The sequence below is a fragment of the Heteronotia binoei genome, chromosome 1, assembly GCF_032191835.1.
Source record: "Heteronotia binoei isolate CCM8104 ecotype False Entrance Well chromosome 1, APGP_CSIRO_Hbin_v1, whole genome shotgun sequence".
In the NCBI taxonomy this organism is placed as follows: Eukaryota; Metazoa; Chordata; class Lepidosauria; order Squamata; family Gekkonidae; genus Heteronotia; species Heteronotia binoei.
The window spans coordinates 152940339-152966795 of record NC_083223.1 but is presented as its reverse complement, the minus strand read 5'-3'; the positions used below and the strand labels follow the sequence as shown (position 1 = coordinate 152966795).

Sequence of the window (26457 nt, the reverse complement as noted above, 5' to 3'; positions counted from 1 at the left end):
TCCCTTCCTGTTTCCACCGGTAAGTGTGAAAAGGCCCTTAGACTCTGGGCTGACTTCATGGACAAGCCATGAGTCTAACAACTCTTATATTGGAGATCTCTAATATAGAATGGGATTTGGGATTTAGATTGTAAATGGGAAAATGTAATAAGGGAAGTCCCTGTTGGGACATATTTTTCATTATGGTTTATTGTATGTTATGCTTTAGGCTTGACTGAATTCTAACTGGCCCTGTTCACACAGTGTGTTGTGTCCATGTTAAACTGACCTGGTTCTGTTCCGAATATCTTTGTTTCGGATATTATTGATCAGACTGCCATACTACAATTCAAATCACTCCTCAGTAAAACCGCTTTCTGCTGTCCACACGACGGCACCATGCAGTTCTTTCCCCCCCTCCACTATTATGCACATGTGCACATTATGCACATAGGTTAAACATTACATGGTTATGCGGTTATGCGCATATTGCTATGTAGTAAAAAAAAAGGGCGACCATAAACCGGATGTCTGAGGCTCCTTTTGCTCTGGGACAGCTTTCAGACATCTGGAAGTTGGTTAATATCGCAGTAGAACTATCCAGATGGAGAAAACTACAAGGTGAAACCAGAGAACTCAAAAAACACCGCAAAGGAGCAGGTAACAAAATAATCCGGTTCTGAGAAGGATTGGGGGGGCTACCATGAGTTAATACCAGGAGGCAGATGTTGCTGTCTGTTTAGCCACTTTAAATCCAGAAGGAAACAGCAGCGACATCTGATTATACTGTGCATTTGAACAGGGCCAACTGTGTAACTGTACTCTGTTTTGTTTTCTATCCATATATTTTAAGTCTTCTAAAGGAGTATTTTTAAGTCTGAAGGAGAAACTGACATGTACTAAGTTTATCTAACTGCTTTGTTTTCTATCCATCCATTTGAAGCCTTCTGTCTAAAGAGAAATTTGGAGTCTAATAAACTGTTTGCTTTTCTTAACATGGAGCCTAAGAAAGTTTATCTATGAACTTTATCTTAAAACTTGTTAGTGAGTATGCCTTAGCCTTCTGATAACTGCAGGTCCTGCTTTTGGGGTTTTATATTGCTGGGGGCACAAGAGAAATCCCCCAACAGTGTCATTCAGTGTCTTTGTATGTACGTTTACCAGGATTTGCACCAGCAATGTGCTGAGATAACAGGCACTTACCTGATTAAAGCAAAGGTAATTTGTCACACCTGTGGAGTCAGCCCGAAGTGATAGGTAGATCATTTTGATCTAGCCTTGACAGTTTAGCATCTAGGTCCAAGGCTAGATGACAGCTCCTTAATTAGATCATGTCAGTGATAGGATGGCCAGTTGACTAGCCAGGATAAATTCAGGCTAGGTGCCCACCAACATTAGTCAAATCAAGAGTCAACTTCAAGATCAAGAGATCAAGATATCATCACAACAGACGAATGGACTCTGAGATGTCTTCTGATGTTGTCGGCTCAACATGAGCGTGTCAGTGAGTAAGCATAGGTAACTAGCTAAAGTAGGCTGCACAGTCCAGTATGGAGAAAAGTTGGCTAATTGCCTTAGGGTTTTATTTTGTATTCCTCTGTGCACATTGTGTTTATTTTACTTGGGTTTTATATACCTTTTTATGTTCCCTATCCTGTAAATAAATTATATATATTTTTCCATAAGTTTTGTCTTTTACTTTGTAGACCTGGGACCTGACAACATGTCATGAGCCCTGACAAGAAGGAGCTGGAAGGGTTAACAGGCCTGGAAGAGTTGCCAGCCAGAGCCTCAGCTGAAGAAACAGCAGCTGGCCCATCAATCACTCTCCAGGCAGCTGTTGGCGATCAATCTCCTCCAAGCTCTCCTCCTCTCATCTCAAGAGTTCGAAGCAGGCTCCGGAAAGAACTTTCAGAGCGAAGACATGAGGCACGCCAATGCTTCAGATCTCTCAGCCCTGAGTTCTAGCAGAGTCACTGCCACCCAGGGAGCAGGCTGATTGAGACTCCCATATAGCTCCCACCCAGGACCTGGTAACCTTGTGTAAGCAACAAGTCTATTCTCTGGCTTGCATCCATGCTCCTTCCTGATTCCTGACCTGCTTGATTTCCTTGGCATCCTGACATTTTGGCTTTTGGACATTGACTTCTGATTCCGGTTTGTGATTCTGCATTGGTGACTTGGCTCCTGCTTGACTTCCTGGACTTTGACCTTGGACTGGCTTTGGACTCCTGCCTGCCTGCACCCTGAGAATGTGACACAATGCTCTTGACAATAAGAACCTACGTAGTATGGTTTTAAGTTTTCCCAAGTTATTTTATTTACTTTTTCCCTTCCTTTAGCAGGCCTTATAGGGCGTGGCATATGCTCCCTGGGCCTGGATGTCGATTATGACACGTTAATAGCTGGGTGTTTAGTAATAACAACAGCTGTGGTTCATGATAGCCTCTGTGTAGCATCCCTGGACAAATCAGTTCTGTCCCCAAGGCTTTATTTTGACACTCATGCTCTAGGAGCTTTATATCAGTCAATTGCCCAATTGGCCCTCAGGTGTCACCTGATTTCCTGGACTGTGAGGATTATGGGCTAGTACAGGGGTGACCAAACTTGCTTAATGTAAGAGCCAAATAGAATAAATGTCAGATGTTTGAGAGCCGCAAGACATGAACATGGAAGGAAGGAAGGAAGGAAGGAAGGAAGGAAGGAAGGAAGGAAGGAAGGAAGGAAGGAAGGAAGGAAGGAAGGAGGAAAGATGTGGAGTGGGGAGGGAGGGAGAAGTGGGAAGAAGAAGACATTGGATTTATATTCCACCCTCCACTCAAGAGTCTCAGAGCGGCTTACAATCTCCTGTATTTCCTTTAAGCTTAGTTAACTTTAAATTCATTCTCCAAGCTTGGAGAAGTGATTTAAAGAGACAAATGCCTTTTCCAAGTTAGCCAATGAGGCTGTAGGGGCTTTGAGAGCCACACAATATGTGTGAAAGAGCCATATGTGGCTCCCGAGCCACAGTTTGGCCACCCCTGGGCTAGTATGTTTAAGCTTTCTGTGGAACACTCTGTAATTCCTCCCTCTTACTAGTATCTTGGAGAAACAAGGATCTGGAGACTAGACTGAACTTTGTCACACCTGAGAGACAATGTCATGAAGTATTTTGAAAGTGGATATTTCCTGAACACCTTATTTGGCTAAGTGCTGGCCACAGTTTCCATTTCTTCTTATGAAGAGAATTATAGGAAAACATCTCAGACCTCTTTTTTTGGTCTATATGGTGGGAAACACTATCAAGTCATAACCAACTTGTGTCAACGCCGTGGGATTTTCAAGGTGAGATGAGCACAGGTGGTTTGCCATTGCCTGCCTCTGTGTAGTATCCCTGAGTTTCCTTGGTGGTATTTCATCCAAATACTAACCAAATCTGACCCTGCTTAGCTTCTGAGATCTGACAAGATTAGGCTAGCCTGGACTATTCAGGTTGTATATATGATTGCATGTCAGCTGGGAATGTTTTTATTTGTTTAGATATTTATACTGTACTTTGCTCCCCAACAGGAACCCAAAGCAGAGCTTTCAATATCATTCTCCTTTCCTCTATTTTATCCTCACAACAACACTGTAAGGTAGGTCAGGCTGAAAGAGAATGTAGAGTCCCCATGGCAGAGTAGAGATTTGAACCTGGATGTCACTTAATGCAACACCATTACCACTACCCAGTTTGTGTGATGAGAATCAATTTGCTTGTTTGGTCCATTCTGTTTACATGCCTGTTTTTTCAGTATTGTATTGTTAAAAGTCTCAGATGCATTTATTCAGTATTTCTTTTCTTGTTGGAAAAGTGCATCATGGGATCTATATTCTTCAAGCTGCATTAAAACTTCTGTGTATTCATATACACATATTTGTGCTCAGTCATGGGATTTGGTGAAAATATAGACATGGTTTTGGCATGAAGTACTTCAAGCATGCTGATGATTTGACAGTTTTTTCAGTGAAATTATGGCAATAATGAAGACTCCCTAGTTTAACACAAACACGTGGTTGATTGGTCAAAAGCAAAGCCAGTATGACTGATCTGGAAGTGCTGAAACTTCAATATTCAGCCTGAAATCCATTTTTGCATGTTTAAACCATTGCACATGCTTACAATGGTATGTCCCGATTATCTTTAAATGCAGAGCCTGACTGAGACTTCTGGTAATGATGAAATAACAGAAGGGGAAAGTCCTTATTTTCCCTGCAACAACTTAATTTGAGTAAGTTCTGTTCTGCACCCCATGCAAGGGCAGCAGATGTTGTGAGAACTCTATTTTTAAAAAGCATCCTAAGGAAGGTGTTCCTCTACTAAATGCTCTGACAACAAGGAGATATTAAATTATTTGGGTTTTTTAAAAAAGAAATTACCACTGTTAGATATTTATCAGGATGTGCCAGACATTAATGCAAATATATTCCAATCCCCAGCTGTGCATTTGTACAACACTAATCATTTCACTGGGGCTTGTGAAGGGGAAATGCCCAGCATATTTTGCTAAAAAACAACATAAACACAATGCCCAGCAGGTGGCTGACAGTCAATATTTATTTATTTATTTCTATTTGTATCCCACCCTCCCTGTGAATAGGCTCAGGGCAGTTCTAGACATTCTTATATGCACTTCAGTTCTAGACATTCTTATATGCACCAGACACTGCACATGCCGTAGGCCTTGATGAGAACACAAGGCAAGGTTTGGCAATGACATTCAGAGCAGCATAAGGGACATCATGTGTGTTGTGCAGGCCAGACACATTCATCGCACCAAAGGGAAAGAAGATAAACAGGTCAGCACCAAAAATGGCAAGGAAAGCAAAAAGAGAATGCTTGGACAGAGACTTTACTGAACTGAATAAAAAGAAAAAGGCCAGACAAGATTCAAGAAGGACAAGAGTTCCATATATTTTTGTCTTTTCTTCAAGGACAAGAGCTCTATAGTCTCCTGCCTAAAAGCAGGGCTCTGTTTGAAGTCTGGCTTTTAGAAAATGCTTTTGCACTCAGGAAAAAAAAAACCACATTGTCTCAATGCATTGATTTTTTTTTTACTCAGTATAATAAATTATCTCTTCATCCTAGCTTTATATATAAATTATTTCTAAGTTTGCCTTTCTCCCAACACACTTGGGACTTGAGATGGGTATCAACATGGAAATCAACATACCAATAAAATCATTACTTCAATATAAAATCATTATTTCAATATAAAATGATTTTCAACAAAACTGTAATATATATATATATATATATATATATATATATATATATATATATATATATATATATATATATATATGTAGGTAAGTATATAAAACTCATTTTACATGTGCTTAGCCTCAAACTATTACTCAGTCAGCCACAACATTCTCCTGAATAACTCAATTTTTTGGAAAGTTAAGAGAGTAGCAGCCATCTTCATACTCTCTAGGAGACTGTTCCAGAGAAGAGGGGTCACAGCTGGGAAAGTCCATGTGTGGCCACCAGCAACTAACCACACCCATGCATGGGACAGGGCTTCAAGAAGGAAAAATAGTCACATGGGCAGGAATAGGGGCAAATTTGAGATCTCTTCTCTGCCTTCTCTGTTGTTCAGTATGATAAAGATGGGCCTGGCTTGCATAAAACAGAACAACAAAGAGTTATTGAGACCAATCCATGGATGGAAAAATAAGATTTGATGGAGATGCCTTCACATAATGCTGGTGTCTTTTGAGAACCATGAAAGGTTCAAGCTACCCCTGAAAAGGTTTATTTTTAAAAAAATGAGAGCACACACACACACAAAACTAGACCTGTTAGCAGCAGTTCTCACATGATTATAATATCAGGACTAAAGTGTTCCATTACAGAGACTGGTGACCAGATAAAGCCATACCACTCAGAATCCCTGACACAATCCAGAACGCAACTCTGCTTCTCAGTCACTGGCCCTAGCTTCTAACTATTTGCCTGTGTGAGAAGCCATTATCACAAACAAGGGCCTTGCCTAATACTTTCCCTGATGGACTGATGTAAGAAGAAATCACAATCTTTGGTAATGGCTCTATGATAATGGTTTCACATTAATGACAGCTGATCATGCAAAAAGCTGCTCATTTATATTCTATTGATTGTGTGAATTATGTTAACAATGGTGTTTTGCTCATCATCTTCTTAAAGGAACTTGGACCATGCCATCAAGAGTTTCAGATATGTCCAAGTTGCAGTAATGAAGAATTTATGTTTGTGACAATTTTAGTATGAAAAAATCCAAGCAGTGAACAGGAATATTTGTTGCAGTGCCTGGGTGTTGTGCGGGGTGAACCGTAAATTTTTTAGAAACTTCAGCCAACCCAGTGAAACACCCATCAAAGATGAGCAGAAATGGATCAGGGAGGAAAAAGTGATAGAAAGAGATTTTTTTTAAAAGGTTGTTATGGGAAAAGATGTGTATAAAAAGAAGAGCTAAAAGGCACAGGAAAGAGGTACAAGGAAACAAGGCAAAGGTCCTTGTGCAAAGCAGCTGAGTTCCTGTGGTCATTGTCTTTTAGCGCTGTGAGTAAAAATGTTTCATTTACTGTATCCCTGATCTTTTGTTTCAGTGGTAATTCTCTCTCTTTCCTTCTTGTTGCTTTTTAGCCTCATTGTCAGGGGGCAGAGTGGTGCATGTATGAATGATTTTGTCTGGTGGCAGCAGTCTATGAATAGAGAGGCACTGCACAAGGCACAGAGGTTCAGGATCAAAGCCTTGGTTGCTAGAAGCTAGGTAACTAGGAAAAATATCAGATCAAAGTTTCTTTCAAAACCAGGAGTCATACAGGTTCTTGTGAGAAGATTGATACACTTACTGCAAGAGGACAACCTTACATCCTTTGCATTTTGTACAGGGATGGCAACACAAGGAGATGGTGAGGCTGTTTTAAAGCCTTGTAGGCAAATTATTGTCCTGACCTGGATAGCCCAGGCGATCCCAGTCTCATCAGATCTTGGGTGATAAACAGGGTTGGCCCTGGTTAGTGTTTGAATGGGAGAATACCAGGGCTGCAACACAGAGGCAGGCAATGGTAAACCACTTCTCAATGTCTTTTGCCTTGAAAACCCCACCAGGTCACCATAAGTCAGCTGTGACTTGACAGCCAAAAAACAAAGTATATCAACCTTTAATGAGAGATTTAAAAGTGGCCTTCCATCCATCAATGGGATGGACCAATAGAGTGGATTTTGGTTTCTTAGAGGACTTTCAGACTTTTGGTTTCTTAGAGGACATTCAGACTTCATACATGCACTGGATAACTAGCAGCAGAGTCCCTAAGCAGATCTTTCCAAACCCATTGACTTCAGGATATTTAGCAGGGTGTAACTCTGTTCAGGATTATAGTCTTAGGTTGGCTGTTACAATAATTTAGCTGCCAGGAGGTTACTTTGAAGTCCTTCAGTATTACAGTGAGGGCAAGAGACCCACCCCCTCCCTCAGGTTATAGGCAGTATTTTTTAGAGTAATCTATTTTCTTAGGCCATTTTTCCTCTTTGGATTCATTAGTTTCTTTTCTGCCCTTTGGAGCAGGATTGCAACAGGATTGCAGTCCTTCTCCTCTGCATTTCTAAAGGCATGGTAATTGTGCATCAATGCACCCAAAGGGGGAAAATTCTTGTTCCACTGTTGGTCATGGCACTCCTGTTGCTGACCCATTTTGCTGAGTGAGAATGCAGCTGAAAACAAAAAGCTCTTGGGAAAGAAGCAAACAAGTAATATATGCAAGAGAGTGAATGGTGCTAAGATGCTCCACCCCACTGAGGCTTCACTGTCATTCTGCCTCAGCCTAAATGTATAGTACTGACCTTTAAAATCTCTGGAAAGAGCCTTGAATGAGGAACAGCAACATAAAATATGAGGGGTGAGGGTGGAATCCCAACAGCATGAAAGATTGCATTTCTTCAAAATATATTTATTACTGACACTACATGCTCTGTTTCCAGAGTCATAAACTACAAAAGCACAACTGGAGAAATGCCCAGATTGTCCACAGGACAGAGGCAAAGTCTTGGAAGCTTAAATCAATTTTCAGTTTCCTTGTCAGTAAATTTAACATAATACCACCTTCTGTTGTAATATATGTTTGATCTGAAAATAACTCTCTTTTTATTTCTATCCCACATTAACAACATTCACATACATTACATTAATTGTGAAAACACACAAAAATGTTAAGTTTCTCTTTATGAGAAGCAGGGAGCTCAGGAAATCCTGTTTTATTGTATATGGTATTTTCCCCTCTTTGTGGGGTGGGGAAAGTATAATTTGCATGCATCCACTACTGTTGTGCAATTATGTCTATCTGTGTACAAGTGTATACAAGAAAAATATTTGCCCCAGCTGGCTATTTCCTAGGAGAAGAAGAATGTTTGCTGTATCACCCTTGCCCCATCTGCATGGGGCATCTGTCTCTGCATGCCAGTGTGTGTAAGCAAAATGTTTGCCTCTTTGTCTAAAGGGAAGAGATTCAGAAAACAGAATAGCAAGTAAACAGAAAAGTCTGCCACTTATATAGAGCCAAAGCACCCCCCTGTGAGGAACAAGCAAAGAAGGTCTTGCTCCTTTCTGTTAGTCCCCAGTCCCCTGTATGCCTGCCTGGTGTGTGTGCAGAACAGATATTAGCCAATCAGGGCCTATGGACAGTTGAAGAAGCCAGATGGGAGTGGGGGAGTGAGAAAGAAAAATGTATTACACTGCCATCTTAGTTCAGTTAGGATTGGAGCCTTCAGCAAGAGACTGAGGGAACCCTGTCTCAGAGTTTGTTTTTAGTATAAGCAGGCTAACACAGTGATTGTCTGGATACAGGATTTTTGTTTCCAGAGGGGTAGGCTAAAAGTCTTTTCTTGAAGACCTTGGCAGAGAATGTCAGAGAGTCCATCTTTTGTAAGAAAGTAGGCTAGTACAATAAATGCTTTAGGAAGAGATTGTATTTTCTATGGTCCCAGTTTCTGAAGGAAGGTGGCTAAAGGTATGTGGTTTTGGGGAGGCGCTCACATTTACAGTGTGAGAATCTTGAGGATGAGATTCACCTCAAAAATTCACCAGTATTCACCTCAAAATAAAACCTTGCCTGTTAACTATTCTTTGCACCCAAGGGTTGTCAAGTAAAATAGTATATCTCGATGAGTTCAGCAAAATCTCTGAGTTATTACTAAATAGTTTCAGGCATCATTCCTGAGCTTCCTCATTTCTCATATCCCTGGTATTGAATAAAAATGTTTTTTTTAAAAAAAATGGGGTGGGGAAAGAATCCTGTTTCCTTGGTATCTTGTGTGAAATAACAACTAAAAGGGTTCAGTCTGTCAATAGAAGGCTGGAGTAAAAACCACTGTGGTTAAACTACACACCACACCACCTTGGTTTAAACAGCATTTAATTCCCCAAACTTCATATATCCCAAGTCAGTGAGCCAGCTGTGTAGTAGTGTAGCCCCAACAGCTCTATAGTAACTCTACACTTCCAGTTTAAAAAGAGTATTCAGGGAAGTGGAATCAATGTTGGACCAAACTTAAGAACATAAGAGAAGCCATGTTGGATCAGGCCAATGGCCCATCCAGTCCAACACCCTGTGTCACACAGTGGCCAATATGTGTGTGTGTGTGTGTGTGTGTACACACACACACACACACACACACACACACATATATATATACTGTGGCTAATAGCCACTGATGAGCCTCTGCTTTATATTTTTATCCAATCCCCTCTTAAAGCTGGCTATGTTTGTAGCCGCCACCACCTCCTGTGGCAGTGAATTCCACACGTTAATCACCCTTTGGGTGAAGAAGTACTTCCTTTTATCCGTTTTAACCTGATTGCTCAGCAATTTCATTGAATGCCCATGAGTTCTTGTATTGTGAGAAAGGGAGAAAAGTACTTCTTTCTCTACTTTCTCCATCCCATGCACAATCTTGTAAACCTCTATCATGTCACCCCGCAGTTGACATTTCTCCAAGTTAAAGAACCCCAAGCGTTTTAACCTTTCTTCCTCCAGCCAAGGTAAGCTATTTTAATTATTTAGAGCAGGTGTTCTCAGTCTTTTTGGTCTGATGACCTACAAGTCCAAATTGACTTGGTATGGTGACCCAGTTAAAAATGCACACACAAATCAATCAAACTGCAAAAGCCTGAAACTCACTTTAACAGGCTTTGTGACCCACTTTCGGGTTAGGTTCACAGGCAGGAAAACACTGATTATTTTAGAGCGTAGTTCTACAGATTTACTAAGCTGCAATTTCTACAAAAATGAATAGAAATCAGGTAAGAGCTTGATCTTCTGCAGCTTCTGTGCAGGCAGTTGCTGAATGAATGTGCTTGTTAGAGTGGTATCTAAAAATATTTCTGGGGAACCAGCTCTGGCCATACCAGTACTCAAAAGGAACCCAAAGAAATGGTTGGGATTCTATGTTCAGCATATTCTTGGGGTTCAGCATATTCAGATCTCCATTCTGACTGCACTGTACACTATACAACAAGCTGCTTCTGAAACTGTATCACAGTGATGGAAGATTTTTTAAAACTTCAAGGAAATTTCAGCATTGCTTGCCTAGCATCACAAGGCTCTTGGAGTCTTAGATAATGGAGAATCTCCACCACCTTTCCATGCCATGCTGGTGTGCCAAAAAGCTGAAAAAAAACCCATGTATTGAGAATGCAATGTGGTGTAAGTACATGTTGACTTCATTCCAAAGCTGAAAGAAAAATCAAAGGAAACGTGCTGGGTGAACTTGGTGTGGGCATACACTCTCAGCCTAATCCACCCCACTGGCCTGTTGTTATTCCTCATCTAAATAGTTCACATGCTTTCCTACTGAGAAAAAGCGAATAATGAAGGCTTAAATACAGTGATAAAGGGGAAACAAACCCAGCTGCACCCAGGAAAGCCCAACAACACACACACACATTGTGTAACAAGGCAAAAAGCTCACACCTTGAATAAAACATAGTTGGTCTTAAAGGTGCTTTGTATTTCTCCTTGTGAGGAAGGAATTGGGTAATGTAAAGGAGATGAGGAGGGCAAGGAGCCTCATCCAATGGAAGGAAGACTTGGCTCAGTAGCTCTGCTGTGCAATTGAGAGAGCCTGGCAAAGCAAGCTCTCTTGCTCTCAGTAGCTCCTGTGTGATTGAGAGAACTTGGCAAAGCAAGCTGAGACACAGAAAGAAGCAAGAGAGGGAGAAGGAAGCAGATGACAATGAGTTGCTTGTGGGCCGATAAGGAGTCCTGTGGGGACCGGATCTGGCATGTGGGCCGCATGTTTGACACCCCTGCCTTAGGCTGTTACTGAGCATTATACATGTTCAGTTTCCACTTCAGATGCATTGCTTAATTTAGTCATTGTTTGTTGTTAGTTGGCTGTAGGTTCTTATAATAATAGATTTTACAATAAATCCATAATAAAGTGTGTGTAAGAGAGAGAGAGAGAAAGAGAAAATATCCCAAAATTAACTATCTTGGGTTTTCTGAGGCCAATTTTAAAAACCTCTATAAAGTTAATTCTGCATCATCTGAAATATGATTTAATAAACCTTACAATTAATCCTCCAAAAATTCCATTGCATTCTGTTAGGTAATGCTATCTATTTCATCTCAAGGAAAATGGGAGCTGATTAATAATTGCTGCCAATTTACTGCCTGACTGACAGTTCACAGTGCAAACTGGACTAATAGAATTTGAGGTATTACATTATTAATAACTAGTTACAAAAGTGGCCGTCATTTTGAATTTTGAGAGTACTGGAGATGCCTCCTTATGTAATCTGAGTTTCATAGGCTATTTTGTGTGTACAAAATTTAATTATTTTATCATAAAGTGATACAAATTTCTACCTCTGTTTATGGTTATGGCACTGCACTATAATGTCTGAACTATAGAATCACTGTTATCCATACAAAGTCATAAAATAATGGTTCTTCATAATCTCTTTTCTAACAGTTCTCCCCCCCCCTTAAAAAAATCTATTTTCAACATATGTAGAGCAAAGGGGAAAAAGCAGATGGAGATTTCCCGCTAGTAGTTGCTTTCTTGTAACGATGGTTATTTCCAACTCACAAAACGCTCAACTGTCAGCTATGATTTATTCTTAAAGCAAATGTGAATTGGGTTGCCTGTGATGATTTGGCGCATAGACTATTGCCACTTCTCTCCCCCCGCCCCCCTTGTATATTGAAAGAAAAAACACCATCCAGTCCTGATTCAGCCTGTGTATAATAATAACATCCCCGCATTTTCTCTCTCCTTCTTCGAGATAACGGGGTCTGACATTTTGAGGCTTGAATTTGTGCTTCTGCTTGAAGAGGGATGTGGAAAGCAGAAACATGTTTGGGGTTTGGCCTCTCCTTTCAAGCGTCTTCGTTTTGAACATCCCCTTCTTTCCTCTGCGGGGAAGAAAGCTATTAGAAATAAAGAAACCCCCACTATGTTGAATCCTGTCTATAAATAATGGATTTTTAACATATAAAGACGTCTCCCTTTAAATAAAGCCCTTTCTCTCCTCTCAGTCACATAGCCAGCGAGCACCCATTTGCTGGGAAAGCCTGCTCCCGCCCCCTTTTACGGTTGGCTTTCCTCCTCGCTCGCCTTTCCTCGCTCTCCTCTCCTCTATGCGAGGAAAATCCAAGCAAGCGGGGGCACGACGACGCTGCTGCCTACACGCCCCAAGGGCAAGGAAATTCCTTCGCTATAAACAATAGTCGTCTTGCATCCCTTCGGCTGCGACGAGGCAAGGTCAGTCCCGCTGCGGCAGCGGCAGCAGTAGCTGCAGAAGCTGGAGAAGACCCCCCTCTCCCCCGCCCAGTGGGAGTGCGGAACTTGGCCGCTGCACGCCGAGCTGCTGAAGTCCGCGGCCAGGAGCTTTCCGTCTCCATGCCGGTGCTGAAGCCCTCCAGCAGCTGCCCGGCGGGAGAGGCTGTCCGTCCCCGTCGTGGTGCTGAACTCAGCCCCAGCAGCCCGCCAAGGAGCCGTCCGCCCCTGCCCTGGTGCTGAAAGCTGACGCCGCTCCCGACATCTTTCCAGTCGCGAGAGCAGCAGGCGGCGGCGGCGGCTTCGGAATATGAAGGGGAAGGGCGCCGGGAAGAGCAGCCACAAGTCCGCCTGCCCTCCGCCGCCTCGGGGCTGATCGCTCCCATCGCATCCCTTTCGACACAAAGCGCCCGGCCGGCGGCCATGGAGGAGGAGCTGAAATGCCCCGTGTGCGGCTCCCTGTTCCGGGAGCCCATCATCCTGCCCTGCTCGCACAATGTCTGCCTGCCTTGTGCCCGCACCATCGCCGTGCAAACGCCCGAGAGCGAGCAGCACCTGCCGGCCATGCTGCATCCGCGAGCCCCCGCCACGGGGCCCGGGGCTGCAGCCGGCTCGGCTTCCCTCGACTACGACTGCGGGGCCGGCGGGGGGAGCGGCGGGGGGAGCGGCGGCGGCTTGGGGGGCGGCGGGGTGGACCACGCGGACAAGCTGAGCCTGCACAGCGAGACCGACAGCGGCTACGGCTCTTACACCCCGAGCCTTAAGTCTCCCAACGGGGTGCGCGTCTTGCCCTTGGTCCCGCCGCCCCCGGGTTCTTCGGCTGCAGCGGCGGCGGCCCCGCGAGGAGGAGGCACCAGCTCCTCGCTGACCTGCCCGCAGTGCCATCGCAGCGCCTCCCTGGACCACCGCGGCCTCCGCGGCTTCCAGCGCAACCGGCTGCTGGAGGCCATCGTGCAGCGCTACCAGCAGAGCCGGGCCGCCGCCTCGGCCGCCGCCAAGTGCCAGCTGTGCGACCGCAGCCCTCCCGAGGCGGCCGCCGTCATGTGCGAGCAGTGCGAGGTGCTCTACTGCTCCGCTTGCCAGGTCAAGTGCCACCCCTCGCGGGGGCCCTTCGCCAAGCACCGCTTGGTTCCTCCCCCCAGCCAGCAGAGCGCCCCTGGAGGCGGGGGCGGGGCCGGCAGCGGCGGCGGCGGAGGAGTCGTGAGCAAGGCCCCTGGGGCGGCCCGCAAGCCGCCCACCTGCGCCGACCACGAGCTGGAGAACTACAGCATGTACTGTGTGACCTGCCGGACCCCGGTCTGCTACCAATGCCTGGAAGAGGGCAAGCACGCCAAGCACGACGTGAAGGCCTTGGGGGCCATGTGGAAGCAGCACAAGGTAAGCCAAGGGAGGGCCTGAGCTTTGCCGCCCAAACTCTGAAGAGCCTCATCCTGGTTAATGAAAATGGGTTTGGCAGGAATGAATGTGCGCCAGGATTATGGCCACACATAAAAGAGGAGGGGGGGGGGGAAATCACTCTTCCACGATTCTTTAGCAGTGCTTAATTTTAGTCTCAGAACAAAACTTGAATGCCAGCCCTCAGCCCTGGAGAAGTCATTTAAAACGCCTCTGAGCATATGCAGAGTGAGCATCCCCTTCCCCCACAGTGTAGGCATGGAGAACAGGGTCTCTACTGCCCAGGAGGTGGCCTTTCCGCTAGATTGAGCCCTGCACTTCTTATTTTACTGATGTTATTTTTATCACTCTGTATCAGTGTTAGGGGGTTAACTAACCTACATAAAGTGATCTTGATTATGTGTCCTGGGGTCTTATGTAAGGTTCGCCACAGCTGCATTTTAAAGATGAATTAAATCTGCACAGTTCTTTACAGCAGTTTCTTTTTAGTGTGTGTCCTTGCAACAACCTCATGTTAAACATGTGGAACAAAGGCTAAGAGACACTGATTTCCTCAAGGCAGAGAGACAGATACAATTATGTTAGACATGGCTGCCAGCCACCTAGGCAATTGTTACTAGCCTGCTGTGAAGATTGTCAAAGGTATGTTTTCTACCATTGGGAAACTTCTGTCAGCAGTTCTATGGCTACTTTGATCCTTCTGAGTCATGCAGAGAGGCTACCCTGAATCAAGGAAGCTGAACCATGGGTGATAACTGGTGATTCTTTGGGATCTGAAGGTGAGGTTTGCTATTTAAAGCAATTGTGGCTTATTCAGATTTTTTTTTATGATTATCTTGCCAAACTGCATGTTGATGATTTCTTTCACCAAACAACACAAAAAATTATGTACTTCTTTGCTGGCACACCAATAACTTATGGGTACTTATTTCTTTCCATATGACAAGTGTAAATAACCATGAGGCTTTATACCATACCAAACCTTTAATGGCATAACAGTTGCGAATAAAAATACACAGAATATAAAATTTTAACATTGGGGATAAAATCAAAATGAAACCGAGGCTACAGATGCATTCATACATGATCAGATTTAAATTTAAGGATGTCAGCCAAAAATTTTGCCACAGCCTGACTAACCTCCCGCTCAGTATCGTTCAATAAATAATAACAGGGTGGCAGAATAGACAAATCTGGGGAGAAAGAAAGCTTGCAAAATAAATCTTTATGGAGGTTATGATAAATGGAACAATCAAGCAATACATGCTGAATTGAGTCGGGAATATTCGCTCCACAGGAACAGAGTCTGCCACCTAAAGGGACTCAATGATATCTCCCTTGTAGAACTTTGGAGGGAAACACATTTAGTCTAGCCAACATAAATGCCCTGTGATGACTTGGAATGGTTAAGTCTGATAGATAATGGGGCATTTTGCCACAGAAAGCATAAAGACCTAAGGATGCTGGAGAGCTAATATAAGGGTCTGTTGGGCGTAGTTTCGTTTCCTCCAACTCCCAACAATCTCAGCTTAATACATTTGAAGATATATGACTCATAAGATGTAAAAAAATCAACCTCTATCCCCAACTGGTTAAGTTTGGACATTTGCTACCAGGATGAGATATATGGTCTCTTTTCAGACAATCAAGAAGGCTGTTAGGATCTGTTCTAAAGTGAATTTTGAGCCAGAATTTAAACACTGTGATCCAGGCTTTAGTCTCCACCAAAGACTGACCCACTTCAAAGCAGAGAGCAAAGTAGGACACACATTTTGGCATACCAAGAATCTGTCTAAAGAATGAGGCTTGAATGCCCTCCACTTTCCTGGTAAATGCTGAGATCCCTATAGGGATACCATAGAGAATTTGCGCTAACGTTTTAGCTTTGAACACTTTAATTGCTGCCGGAACTAATTGGTTGCCCCTTGCAAAGAAAAATACGGCATTGGCTCTGACAAATTTGGCTTTTAAAGACATTTTAAGAGGTTTTATACCTGAAGGATAACAGATGGCTTTCATATTCAGAGTATTAAGTAATGGTGGTGGTTTGGGGAAATGTTATGCTTTGGCCCATTCTTACTGCATTCCCTTCTGATTCTTTTTATTTACTAGTCATCCCACAATTATTCACTCATCAAGGCTTTAAAAGTTGAACAGAAATTATTTGATCTCACATCACAGGATTGTAGTTGGTAGTTACCTGATGGCTAGAGTCATAGTATGATACTAGTATGGGATCTTACATGGACCTGTATTTTATTTATTATTAAGTAGAAAGTGATTATCTTTAAATTGATCTGAAAACCAATTAAGTCCATTCAAGTTCTTGCTGAGAAGCAAGGCCAACCAAGTCTTTATTGATTATTCATATTACACTTTGATTAAGTGCTTTTCATTGCTAAGTAATGTATGTCCAGGGATCTGGGGATGTATGGAATACTGTAGCATGGGCAGAATTTGAACAAAAATATGTCTCCAGCCCACATAACTGCAATTAAAACCTCTTTAAAATGGGAGTGGATTCAAACATTTAGAAAAGGCTAATGGGGCAGCTCTTAGGGGATTGTTCCATTTTAAACATGTACATGTACAGCTGCCAGAGTGCATGCACCTACATGCTATAATCTTCCTGTACTTGTGAAATGAGTATGTCTGAGAAAAAGCTCCTAGCCAAGTCTCCCATGTGTGTCATTTTTTGGACCAGGAGATTTTATATGGCACACATTCAGAAACATATATTTCTGTGTGTATTTTAAAATGGTATAGTCCCTTGGAATTGACCTAAATCAATCTAACAATGTAATAGGAGTATTTCAATGATGAATGAGTATCCTTTGAGTTAAGTGTGATAAGAATACCACTTCAAGCAGTTACTAGGCAGGCATTCCTACCTTCTTTGGATGAAGAAGGTAGGAATGCCTTTGGTCCTAACGTATTGGGAGAAAAGTGTGTTTATACAGATCCCACTTCATTATACTTATTACTTATTTCCCTACCCAGTTTATATACTTAATGTATCCTCCATCCATTTTATTTTTATTGGAGATTCCTTCCCCCCCTCAAGGGAAAAATTGAACAGGTTCATAGCTTGGGGATGCTACTGGACCTGGGCCTCCTGTTGAATAAACAGTGGTAGTGATGGACAGGAGTGTAGTTCACCAGCTTTAGCTGGTGACCCAGTTGCAGCCCTTCCTGGGCAGGAAAGATTGTCATGCACTGTGGCATCTAGATTAGATAACAGCAGTGCACTCTACATTGGACTTCCCTTGAAGATTTTCTGGAAGCTATAGTTGACATAAAATGCTGCAGCCAGAATGTTGACTGGAGTTGATCATAGGGACCATATCACTCCAGTCACACTGCCTTCCAGTTTGCTTCTGGACTCAACTCAAGGTCCTGGTATTGACCTTTAAAGTCCCTTGTGGTTTAGAACCAGCATACCTTAAGGACTGCTTTCTATCCTATTTAACTTATCTGTCCACTCCAGTCATCTTCACAGAGTCTGTTATGAGTGCCCTCACCATTTGAAGCTAGATAGGTGGCAACTTAAGAAAGGACCTTTTTGGCTGTGGGGCTAAAACTTCAAAACTCCCTTCCAAGGTAGATTTGTCTGTCTCCATCATTGTCTCCTATCAGCAGGTGAAGACTTTTCTGTTTGGCTGGGCATTTCATCACTAAATTTTAGTAGCCTTCCCATCTGTTTATCTGTAAGTTTTGTCTATACATTTTACTTTATCTGTTTTACAAAATTGTTTTAAATGTTTTATATATATTCATTTATAGACTTTTTTCATTTTGTTTGGCATATACCTGATAATATTATTGAGCTTTCCTGTGGTTTTTCTGTTGAGTGTTCATGTTTTTAAATGTTTTTTATTGAATTATGTATATACTAGGAGTAAGGCCCATTGTGAATAAAAATACAACGGGCTCTAGAAGGAGGCTCTGGGTGAGTGTCTGCCACCCTTGCTGTCTTCCTACCCACCCAAGTGAAGGCAATGACCCTCCCCCACCTCAAGGGGAACTAATCTCTGCCGTCTAGAGAGCAGTTGTAAATCTGAGTGATCTCTCCAGTGCCTCCCCAGAAGGAAATGGCATTGTACCTGTCTGAGGTCCTATCCCTTCTCAAACCCCACCCTCTCCAGGCCTCACCCCTAACCTGAAGTTGGCAACCCTATCTCCTTTCCTTTATCTGCCCCTCTGACTTCAGCTTTCCATTGCCTTCTCTCTCCCTGCAGCTTCTACATAGGAAAATTAGTCTTTCTCCACAGTTGGGGGGGGGGGGCAAAACAGTTTGCATCATTCTCCTCCCCCCCCCATGTGAACAACAACCCTGTCAGGCAGGTTAGGCTGGAAGTCTGTGCCCAGTCCAAAATCACCCAGTCAGCTTTCACAGCAAGAACCTGGGTCTGGCAGATCCCACTCTGAAGCCCCAACTCATATGTCCTCCTCAAATTCCACCACAGAATCCCCAGGAATTTCCCACCAACTTGAAAAGGTACCACTGAAGGCCTCTGGATGAGTGCACCCCCCCAGTCTGGCTGTCTTCCCCCCCCCCCAAGTGAAAGTATTTACACACACACCCCACTCAGCTCAAGGGGAACTGATCTCTGCCATGTAGAATTTCTTGACCTGAAGTTGGCAGCTCTGCAGCCTCTAAGAGAAAGGACAGTCTTTCTTCACAGTGTGTGTGTGGTAGTGGTGGTGGGGGAACCAAAGCAGCTGACGTCATTCTCGTTTCTTTCTTCCCCTTGATCTGAAAAACCCTGTGAATGCTTCCCTATCTCCTTCTCAGGCAACCATCTTCGTGCAAGGCTGAGGAGAGGAGGGAGAGAGGGAGTGAAAGACAGTAAAGGTGGGACATTCATGCCCTCTGAGGCGGTGCCAGGCTCCCTGGCTATTGCAGCGGCCTTCTGAGGCTGTGTGGGCTGGGAGGCCATCTGTGTGGGCTGTTGATAGGGCCTTTTGTGATGCCACAGGAACTCTGTAGCCCATTTTTGAAGCCAGTTGACAGAGAAGAGCTAAGAGATGTGCCTGTCTCTGAGGTAAGACTGCTTCTGGCAGCTTGTTCTACATTCCTGGGCCTGAGTAGGCCGGGCAGGGACACTAACTGAGTAAGCCGGGATGCCAGGGACACTAACTGACATGTGATGGGCCAATCATTTGTTCTCAAAATATTAGCGAATGGCCATCTTTGATTTGGCCATGGTGATAAGAGGATTATTACTATACTTTATTTGAAATACTGTTTTAATGTTGAAATGTTTTTAATGTTTTGATATTCACCTCATTGGGGACCCTGTTGGGTAGAAAGGGCAGCATAAAAATGTTTTAAATAAATAATCACAGCCTTCCAGTTCCAACAAGTCTCCATTCCCACCTCCAGAGTATTCATTTGAAACTGGTCAACTACTGAATTGTATGCACATGCTTTGGCTTTATTCCAATCAGAAGATGCAGCTTTTTTTTTTTTCAAATGCAGAAGTCTTGCCAATTTTGTCTGGTCAGTCCCCAGATAGGAGTACCCTGGATGTGCCAACCTGAGTCCTGTGAAAAAGGGGGAAATGTAACAAATAATGGCCAAAGCATCCTTGACTTGTGCACAGTTCTCCATCCCTAAATGCAGTGTTAATCCCGTTGAATTGGGGCTTGCCCAGGGGAATGTCCTGAGGAAGCATGCCCTTGTCCCTACCAAAGATTCAAACAGATTGATTTTAACACATCAGAACCATTGTCAGTTCAGGTGATGGTAGGATCTGCTTTGAGATGAAAGGCAGCTGGTTTAATGGCAGGATGCTGGGAAAGGAATGCAGCAAAGCTTTGAGCTGGGAAGCTCCTGGTTCTTTACAGCTCACCTGTGTTATAAATCCATTAGATGATTCTAAGGATGTCATCATCTCCCAGTCTTAGCCCACTGAGCTGCAATGTGGAGAATAACACTAACCTACCTTAGTCTCTCATGCCAGGATGACTGACACACTTTCTGTAAAGTGTTTTGCATACTTGAAAGCCCTCTATAAATGCTGAGTGCTGTTGTTATAGAATGTGGGAGAACTCAGTTCATACCCTTTTTTCTTCTTTGGACCTCGAGTGTTTGGAGTTTGCAGATATCCATTATGTCTAGCTCACTTACACCATATTTACTGTACAAGGACATTAGGATGACAAATGAGATTGGAATTGGAAAGCTAGGTGCACAGGGGAGGGAAAGCTGTATACATGATTAAAATCCAGTGTAGTCTGTTAATCAAATGAGGGTAAACTGAATTTGGAAGATGCCCCCAACAATTTAAATTGCAATTTGAATAATGGTTGATCATTTTAAAGAAAGCTTTGATCAAATTCTTTACTTATTTAGACACTACTGCAAACAACGTGTGCATTTTAATTATAACACTGTCATAAAGAATGTATTCTGTGTTTTCATTTCCCTTTGTTTCTGGAAGCATATGTGGCTTTCCCTAATGCTGTTTTATCCTCACGTTATAAATACTGGAGAGAAAAATAAACACACAATTAAGTAATTTTTGATGATAATAGTGATTATCTTGTGCTCCTCTACATGTTAATTATCCATGTACAATGCCTTTGACAGGGTATAAATATGACATCACTGAGCTAGCATTCCCGTTGCCTATTTGCTTCCAAATAAATCGCATGCTGAAGTCACACATTTGAACTTCCTACCAAGTTTTTTGCTTGCTGCAATTCTTTGTAATTTATGGCCTCCTGAGCCCCATAATAGTAGCTAAACCATAAATTAAAGTGTCATGTGCTGAAATGGGCTGAACATTTCATCAGGTTTTATGCTTTCCTGTGAAGCTATGGCTGTGGTAGGGGGAAGGAAACAGTCACCCCATCATGAGCATATGGGCAGTCTTCGCAGTGGAGGACGGTAAGCAGTGGGGTGCCACAGGGCTCGGTACTGGGTCCCATGCTCTTTAACTTGTTCATAAATGATTTAGAGTTGGGAGTGAGCAGTGAAGTGGCCAAGTTTGCGGATGACACTAAATTGTTCAGGGTGGTGAGAACCAGAGAGGATTGTGAGGAACTCCAAAGGGATCTGTTGAGGCTGGGTGAGTGGGCGTCAACGTGGCAGATGCGGTTCAATGTGGCCAAGTGCAAAGTAATGCACATTGGGGCTAAGAATCCCAGCTACAAATACAAGTTGATGGGGTGTGAACTGGCAGAGACTGATCAAGAGAGAGATCTTGGGGTCATGATAGATAACTCACTGAAAGTGTCAAGACAGTGTGCGTTTGCAATAAAAAAGGCCAATGCCATGCTGGGAATTATTAGGAAGGGAATTGAAAACAAATCAGCCAGTATCATAATGCCCCTGTATAAATCGATGGTGCGGTCTCATTTGGAGTACTGTGTGCAGTTCTGGTCGCCGCACCTCAAAAAGGATATTATAGCTTTAGAGAAGGTGCAGAGAAGGGCAACTAGAATGATTAAAGAGCTGGAGCACTTTCCCTATGAAGAAAGGTTGAAACGCTTGGGACTCTTTAGCTTGGAGAAACGTCGACTGCGGGGTGACATGATAGAGGTTTACAAGATAATGCATGGAATGGAGAAAGTAGAGAAAGAAGTACTTTTCTCCCTTTCTCACAATACAAGAACTCGTGGGCATTCGATGAAATTGCTGAGCAGACAGGTTAAAACGGATAAAAGGAAGTACTTCTTCACCCAAAGGGTGATTAACATGTGGAATTCACTGCCACAGGAGGTGGTGGCGGCCACAAGTATAGCCACCTTCAAGAGGGGTTTAGATAAAAATATGGAGCACAGGTCCATCAGTGGCTATTAGCCACAGTGTATGTGTGTATATAACATTTTTTGCCACTGTGTGACACAGAGTGTTGGACTTGATGGGCCGTTGGCCTGATCCAACATGGCTTCTCTTATGTTCTTATGTTCTTATATGCTAGTCACAACTATTTTGCAAATGGGTTCCTCCTCCTTCCCATATGTCTAGGAAGACAGACTTTTTCCAGTCATGCCTAAACCATCTTTTGAATACATTACAAACCATTTCATAAACAAATCTAATGCCATCATTGAAAATGATTTAGCTATAAGGATTTAAACAGGAAGTGTGGTCTAAATGATCAGTGAATTTTTTTTTACTATTCCAATATACTGTTTTATAGACTTTTGTTTGTTATGGAGTAACTTCTTCCATCATCTTGTTTGATGCAATCTGGATTATGTATACAACATGATTAGGATGTTTACATATAGAGGATCTGAAGTGGGGATGCTAGAATAGATTAGTTCAATTTAGAGATAACTTTGTAGTCTTTCAGGTAATCCCCTAGATCATGATAAAAATAACAGAGGAAAAATCCATAGTTCTTTTGGCATTTTAATAGAGAATCTTAGTATATTCTATGGATATATCCAAGAAACATCAAGATCAAAATCTCAGAGATCAAACTGAAACTGAGAACAAATGCAGCAGTTGAGTTTCGGTTCAGAAATACAAAAGAAAACGTAGCATCCGATTTAAAAGTTAAGGAAATTATCTGATTTTTAACATCTTTTGATCTCTTAGGAGAAAAAACTTAGTTCAAAGGGGTAAGGAATTCTATGTAACACTGGTTTTGTAGCCTGGACAGAGAGTTCTTTGTGGTAAGCCACCATAAGCAAGACAGTCAGAATAATGCTCTTCGGTAAAAGAATATTGGACTAGATTGCCATCAATTCCTTCTGCTCCTGTAACTGTTATGAAACTTGTAAATAAAATAAATTTGTTTCAACACCATTAATAATGGGACATTGATCTTGGCCGAGACAACTGTCTTTAATAATATGTATGTAGACTTATGCTGTTTCAAATTTGACAGTACTCACAAATAGTACTTTTTTATTAATGCTCCAAAGAGGCAGCAATCCCAGCATCCAAGCTCAAATCCAAAGCATTATTCCATAGAAGAGAAGGCTCAGGGAATTGTCTGGGGCTCTAAGAACTAGGAGATGGTTGGGCAGTCTAGTAGGAAATGGATAGGCCAGTGCTGAAGATGGGACAAAAAGAGTGCAAGAGATACAGGAATGAAGGTAATAGCCATTAGCAGAGCTGGGTAGGCATAGAAAGATGGTAAAGATTTTAAAAATTACAAATAAAATTAAAGATGATAAAAAGTGTTAGGTAGGCATTGAAGTCTTCTGGGGAACTCATATTTATAAGGACAGGAAACAATAGGAAAGTCTCTTGTTGTCCAGTCTCTGTGCTGTGTACCATGGACTGGAAAAGGGGGAAGCACTAGGGAATTGTGCCTGAAAGTGGCTTCTTTTGGGTTTGAAATCCAAAACACCTCTGGCATACGTGTGACAAGAGTCCACTTTGAGGACCAAACAAACAGAAGGTACCTAGATATTAGCAGATTGGGACCAGGCTGCTGAACAAAAAGTGGTGTGTGGAAGTCAAAGTATAGAATACTATTTTATTTTTTATTTTTTTTAAAAGAGGAAATGTAGAAATGAATGCAGTTTTAAAAAGAGGCAATATTGAGGACCACCTGGCATTGCTTATTTCTTTTCCTTCTACTCAACTGAATTTCTGCTTTATTGCTAATATCAAATATATTAGAAGCAGGAAACCAACCAGGGAGACAGTGGGGCCCTTGGATGACCAAGGGGTAAAAGGATTACTGAAGGAGGATAGGGAAATGGCTGAGAAGCTGAATGCATTTTTTGCCTCCGTCTTCATCACTGTGGAAGATGAGAAGTGTTTGCCCGCTCCAGAACCACTAATTTTGGAAGGGGTGCTGAAAGACCTGAGTCAGATTGAGGTGACAAGAGAGGACGTCCTACAACTGATAGACGAATTAAAAACTCATAAGTCACCAGGTCCGGATGGCATACATCCAAGAGCTAGTTGGCAAAGACTAGGTGAAGTATGGCTTTAGCACCATCACATATGATATAAAGAAAAATGAGAAGTTTAGAACAAACTGTTACCTTTTAGTGATTCCCCCCTCCATGCTGCTTCTGCAAGGCTTTCTTGGCCCCATTCTTCAAGAAAAGCTGAATAGTCCAAATAAGACTCCCAATATAAACCTCATCTGCTTAAGAATAACCCCCCTTAATAAACTCCATGGGGGGAATCCAAGGACAGAAAAACTCACCAAGTATAATGTGCTCTCCTAGCTAACCAGCTTACCTGAACATGTGAAAACGCCTTATGTTGAGACAAAGCACTAAGCCTTCAAGATCAGCACTCCAGGGTCTTTCATATCATCTATAGACTGATTCTGCCACCTGGAAATGTCAGGAAATTACCCTGGACATTCTCCATACTAAGCAGTTACTTTCAGGACCGATCTACATATTTTCTGAGGGGGGGAGGCAGGAGTAAAAAAATGTGTTCCCCACTCAAAAAATGGTGTGTGTGGGGAGGCAGCACCAGCAGGAGGGGAAAACTTGGGGCTGCTTTTCCACCCTTGCTGAGAGGGGGGTGAAAGGAGCTGATTTGATCTGCCTCCCTTCCCATTTAAATGAGAGGGGAGGCAGATCCAGGCAGGGGGCTGTTTTCACCACTTCTCTGCCTTGTGGCTTATTGGCTCCACCTCTGGCTTATTGGTGCATTTCCCCTCTTAATTAGCACTTGAACATGGAGTTCTCTCTCTCTATATATATAAATACATGTATATATATATATACACATGTGTGTATATGTGTGTGTGTGTATATATATATATATATATATATATATATATATATATTACAAAACATGTGGGGACAATTAACCCACCAATTGGCTTAGCTGGGAAGGAAGGAAAGAGGAGAGGAAAGAGGGAGGGGAGAAATACTGTACTGATTATCAACTCAGCTATTTGCTACAGAAAATAAAGCCTCATCAATGCAGAGTACTTCCCTATCCTTGCCCTTGTTAAGCAACCAGTCTTTAGAAGTGACTATGAGGCAATCTTCCATAACACCAAGGAAAAGCCTATCTGCAGACGTAGGGCTACTCCTTTTAAGGTTTTCATGCTTCTCCTTGCTTGGTCAAAATGGTACCTGAAGACCCACTTACCTGTAACCTCCTACCCCTTATTCCTTCCAGGAGGAGTGCAGGCAAAAACAGCCACCACCCCCATGGGACAAAAATGAAATTAGAACCCCAGCTAATTTCCTAGTTCACCTATATGGTTGGTTGGGCCTGTAATGCCCATTACACAGTTTCTCCAGGCTCAGCTTACTGTACCAAATACATGAATTCTTAAAATCACAAGCTGGCAAGCCTAGTGTAGAGTCTAATCAGTTATGTGCCATGTTGTCCTTTCCTGTTTGGCAGGAAGTCTTGTGGCCTTTCACCCATCTTCTTCAGTGTGTGCAGCCATCTGTCTTTTCCTTTCCTCTCTAACGGCCCTCATCTTTTTAGTGATGGACTCATACATGCCTATTTCTGTATCCAAGCAAACAGGTATAAGAAAAGGCCTGCATGGTTAACAAATAAAGTAATGGAATCTGTAAAAGGTAAGAAGGATTCCTTTATGTGGTGGAAAGCTAGTCCAGGTGAGATTAATAAAAGGGAACACAGGCTGTGGCAAATCAAATGCAAGACTGTGATTAGGCAGGCAGAAAGGGACTATGAGGAGCATATTGCAAAAAACATAAAGACCAACAATAAAAATTTCTTCAAATATATTAGAAGCAGGAAACCAGCTAGGGAGGCAGTGGGGCCCTTGGATGACCAAGGGGTAAAAAGATCACTGAAGAAGGATAGGGAAATGGCTGAGAAGCTGAATGCATTTTCACTGTGGAAGATGAGAAGTGTTTGCCCGCTCCAGAACCACTAATTTTGGATTGGGTGTTGAAAGACCTGAGTCAGATTGAGGTGACAAGAGAGGAGGTCCTACAACTGATAGACGAATTAAAAACTAATGTCACCAGGTCCGGATGGCATACATCCAAGAGTTCTGAAAGAACTCAAAGTTGAACTTGTGGATCTTCTGACAAAAATATGTAATCTTTCACTCCAAAGTGATCTGTTGAGGCTGGATGAGTGGGCGTCAACATGGCAGATGAGGTTCAATGTGGCCAAGTGCAAAGTAAGGCACATTGGGGCCAATTATCTCAGCTACAAATACAAGTTGATGGAGTGTGAACTGGCAGAGAATGACCAAGAGAGAGATCTTGGGGTCATGGTAGATAACTCACTGAAAATGTCAAGACAGAGTGTGATTGCAATAAAAAAGGCCAACGCTATGCTTGGAATTATTAGGAAGGGAATTGAAAACAAATCAGCCAGTATCATAATGCCCCTGTATAAATCGATGGTGCGGTCTCATTTGGAA

At 42.8% G+C, this 26457-nt stretch overlaps 1 protein-coding gene across 4 annotated transcripts in view; it reads left to right on the top strand.

Moving 5' to 3' along the window:
* Positions 1–13177: 13177 nt before the first annotated feature.
* The window catches only part of TRIM67 (tripartite motif containing 67), an 85368-nt gene continuing 72088 nt past the window's right edge, over positions 13178–26457 (top strand). For 3 of the 4 annotated variants that reach the window (XM_060242719.1, XM_060242708.1, XM_060242713.1), the window contains exon 1: positions 13182–14137. In XM_060242719.1, the coding sequence (XP_060098702.1) occupies positions 13184–14137 (954 nt within the window). In that variant the 5' untranslated portion in view covers positions 13182–13183. Of the gene's footprint in view, positions 14138–26457 lie in introns of all 4 variants that reach the window. The other variant, XM_060242727.1, reaches the window with a different exon arrangement.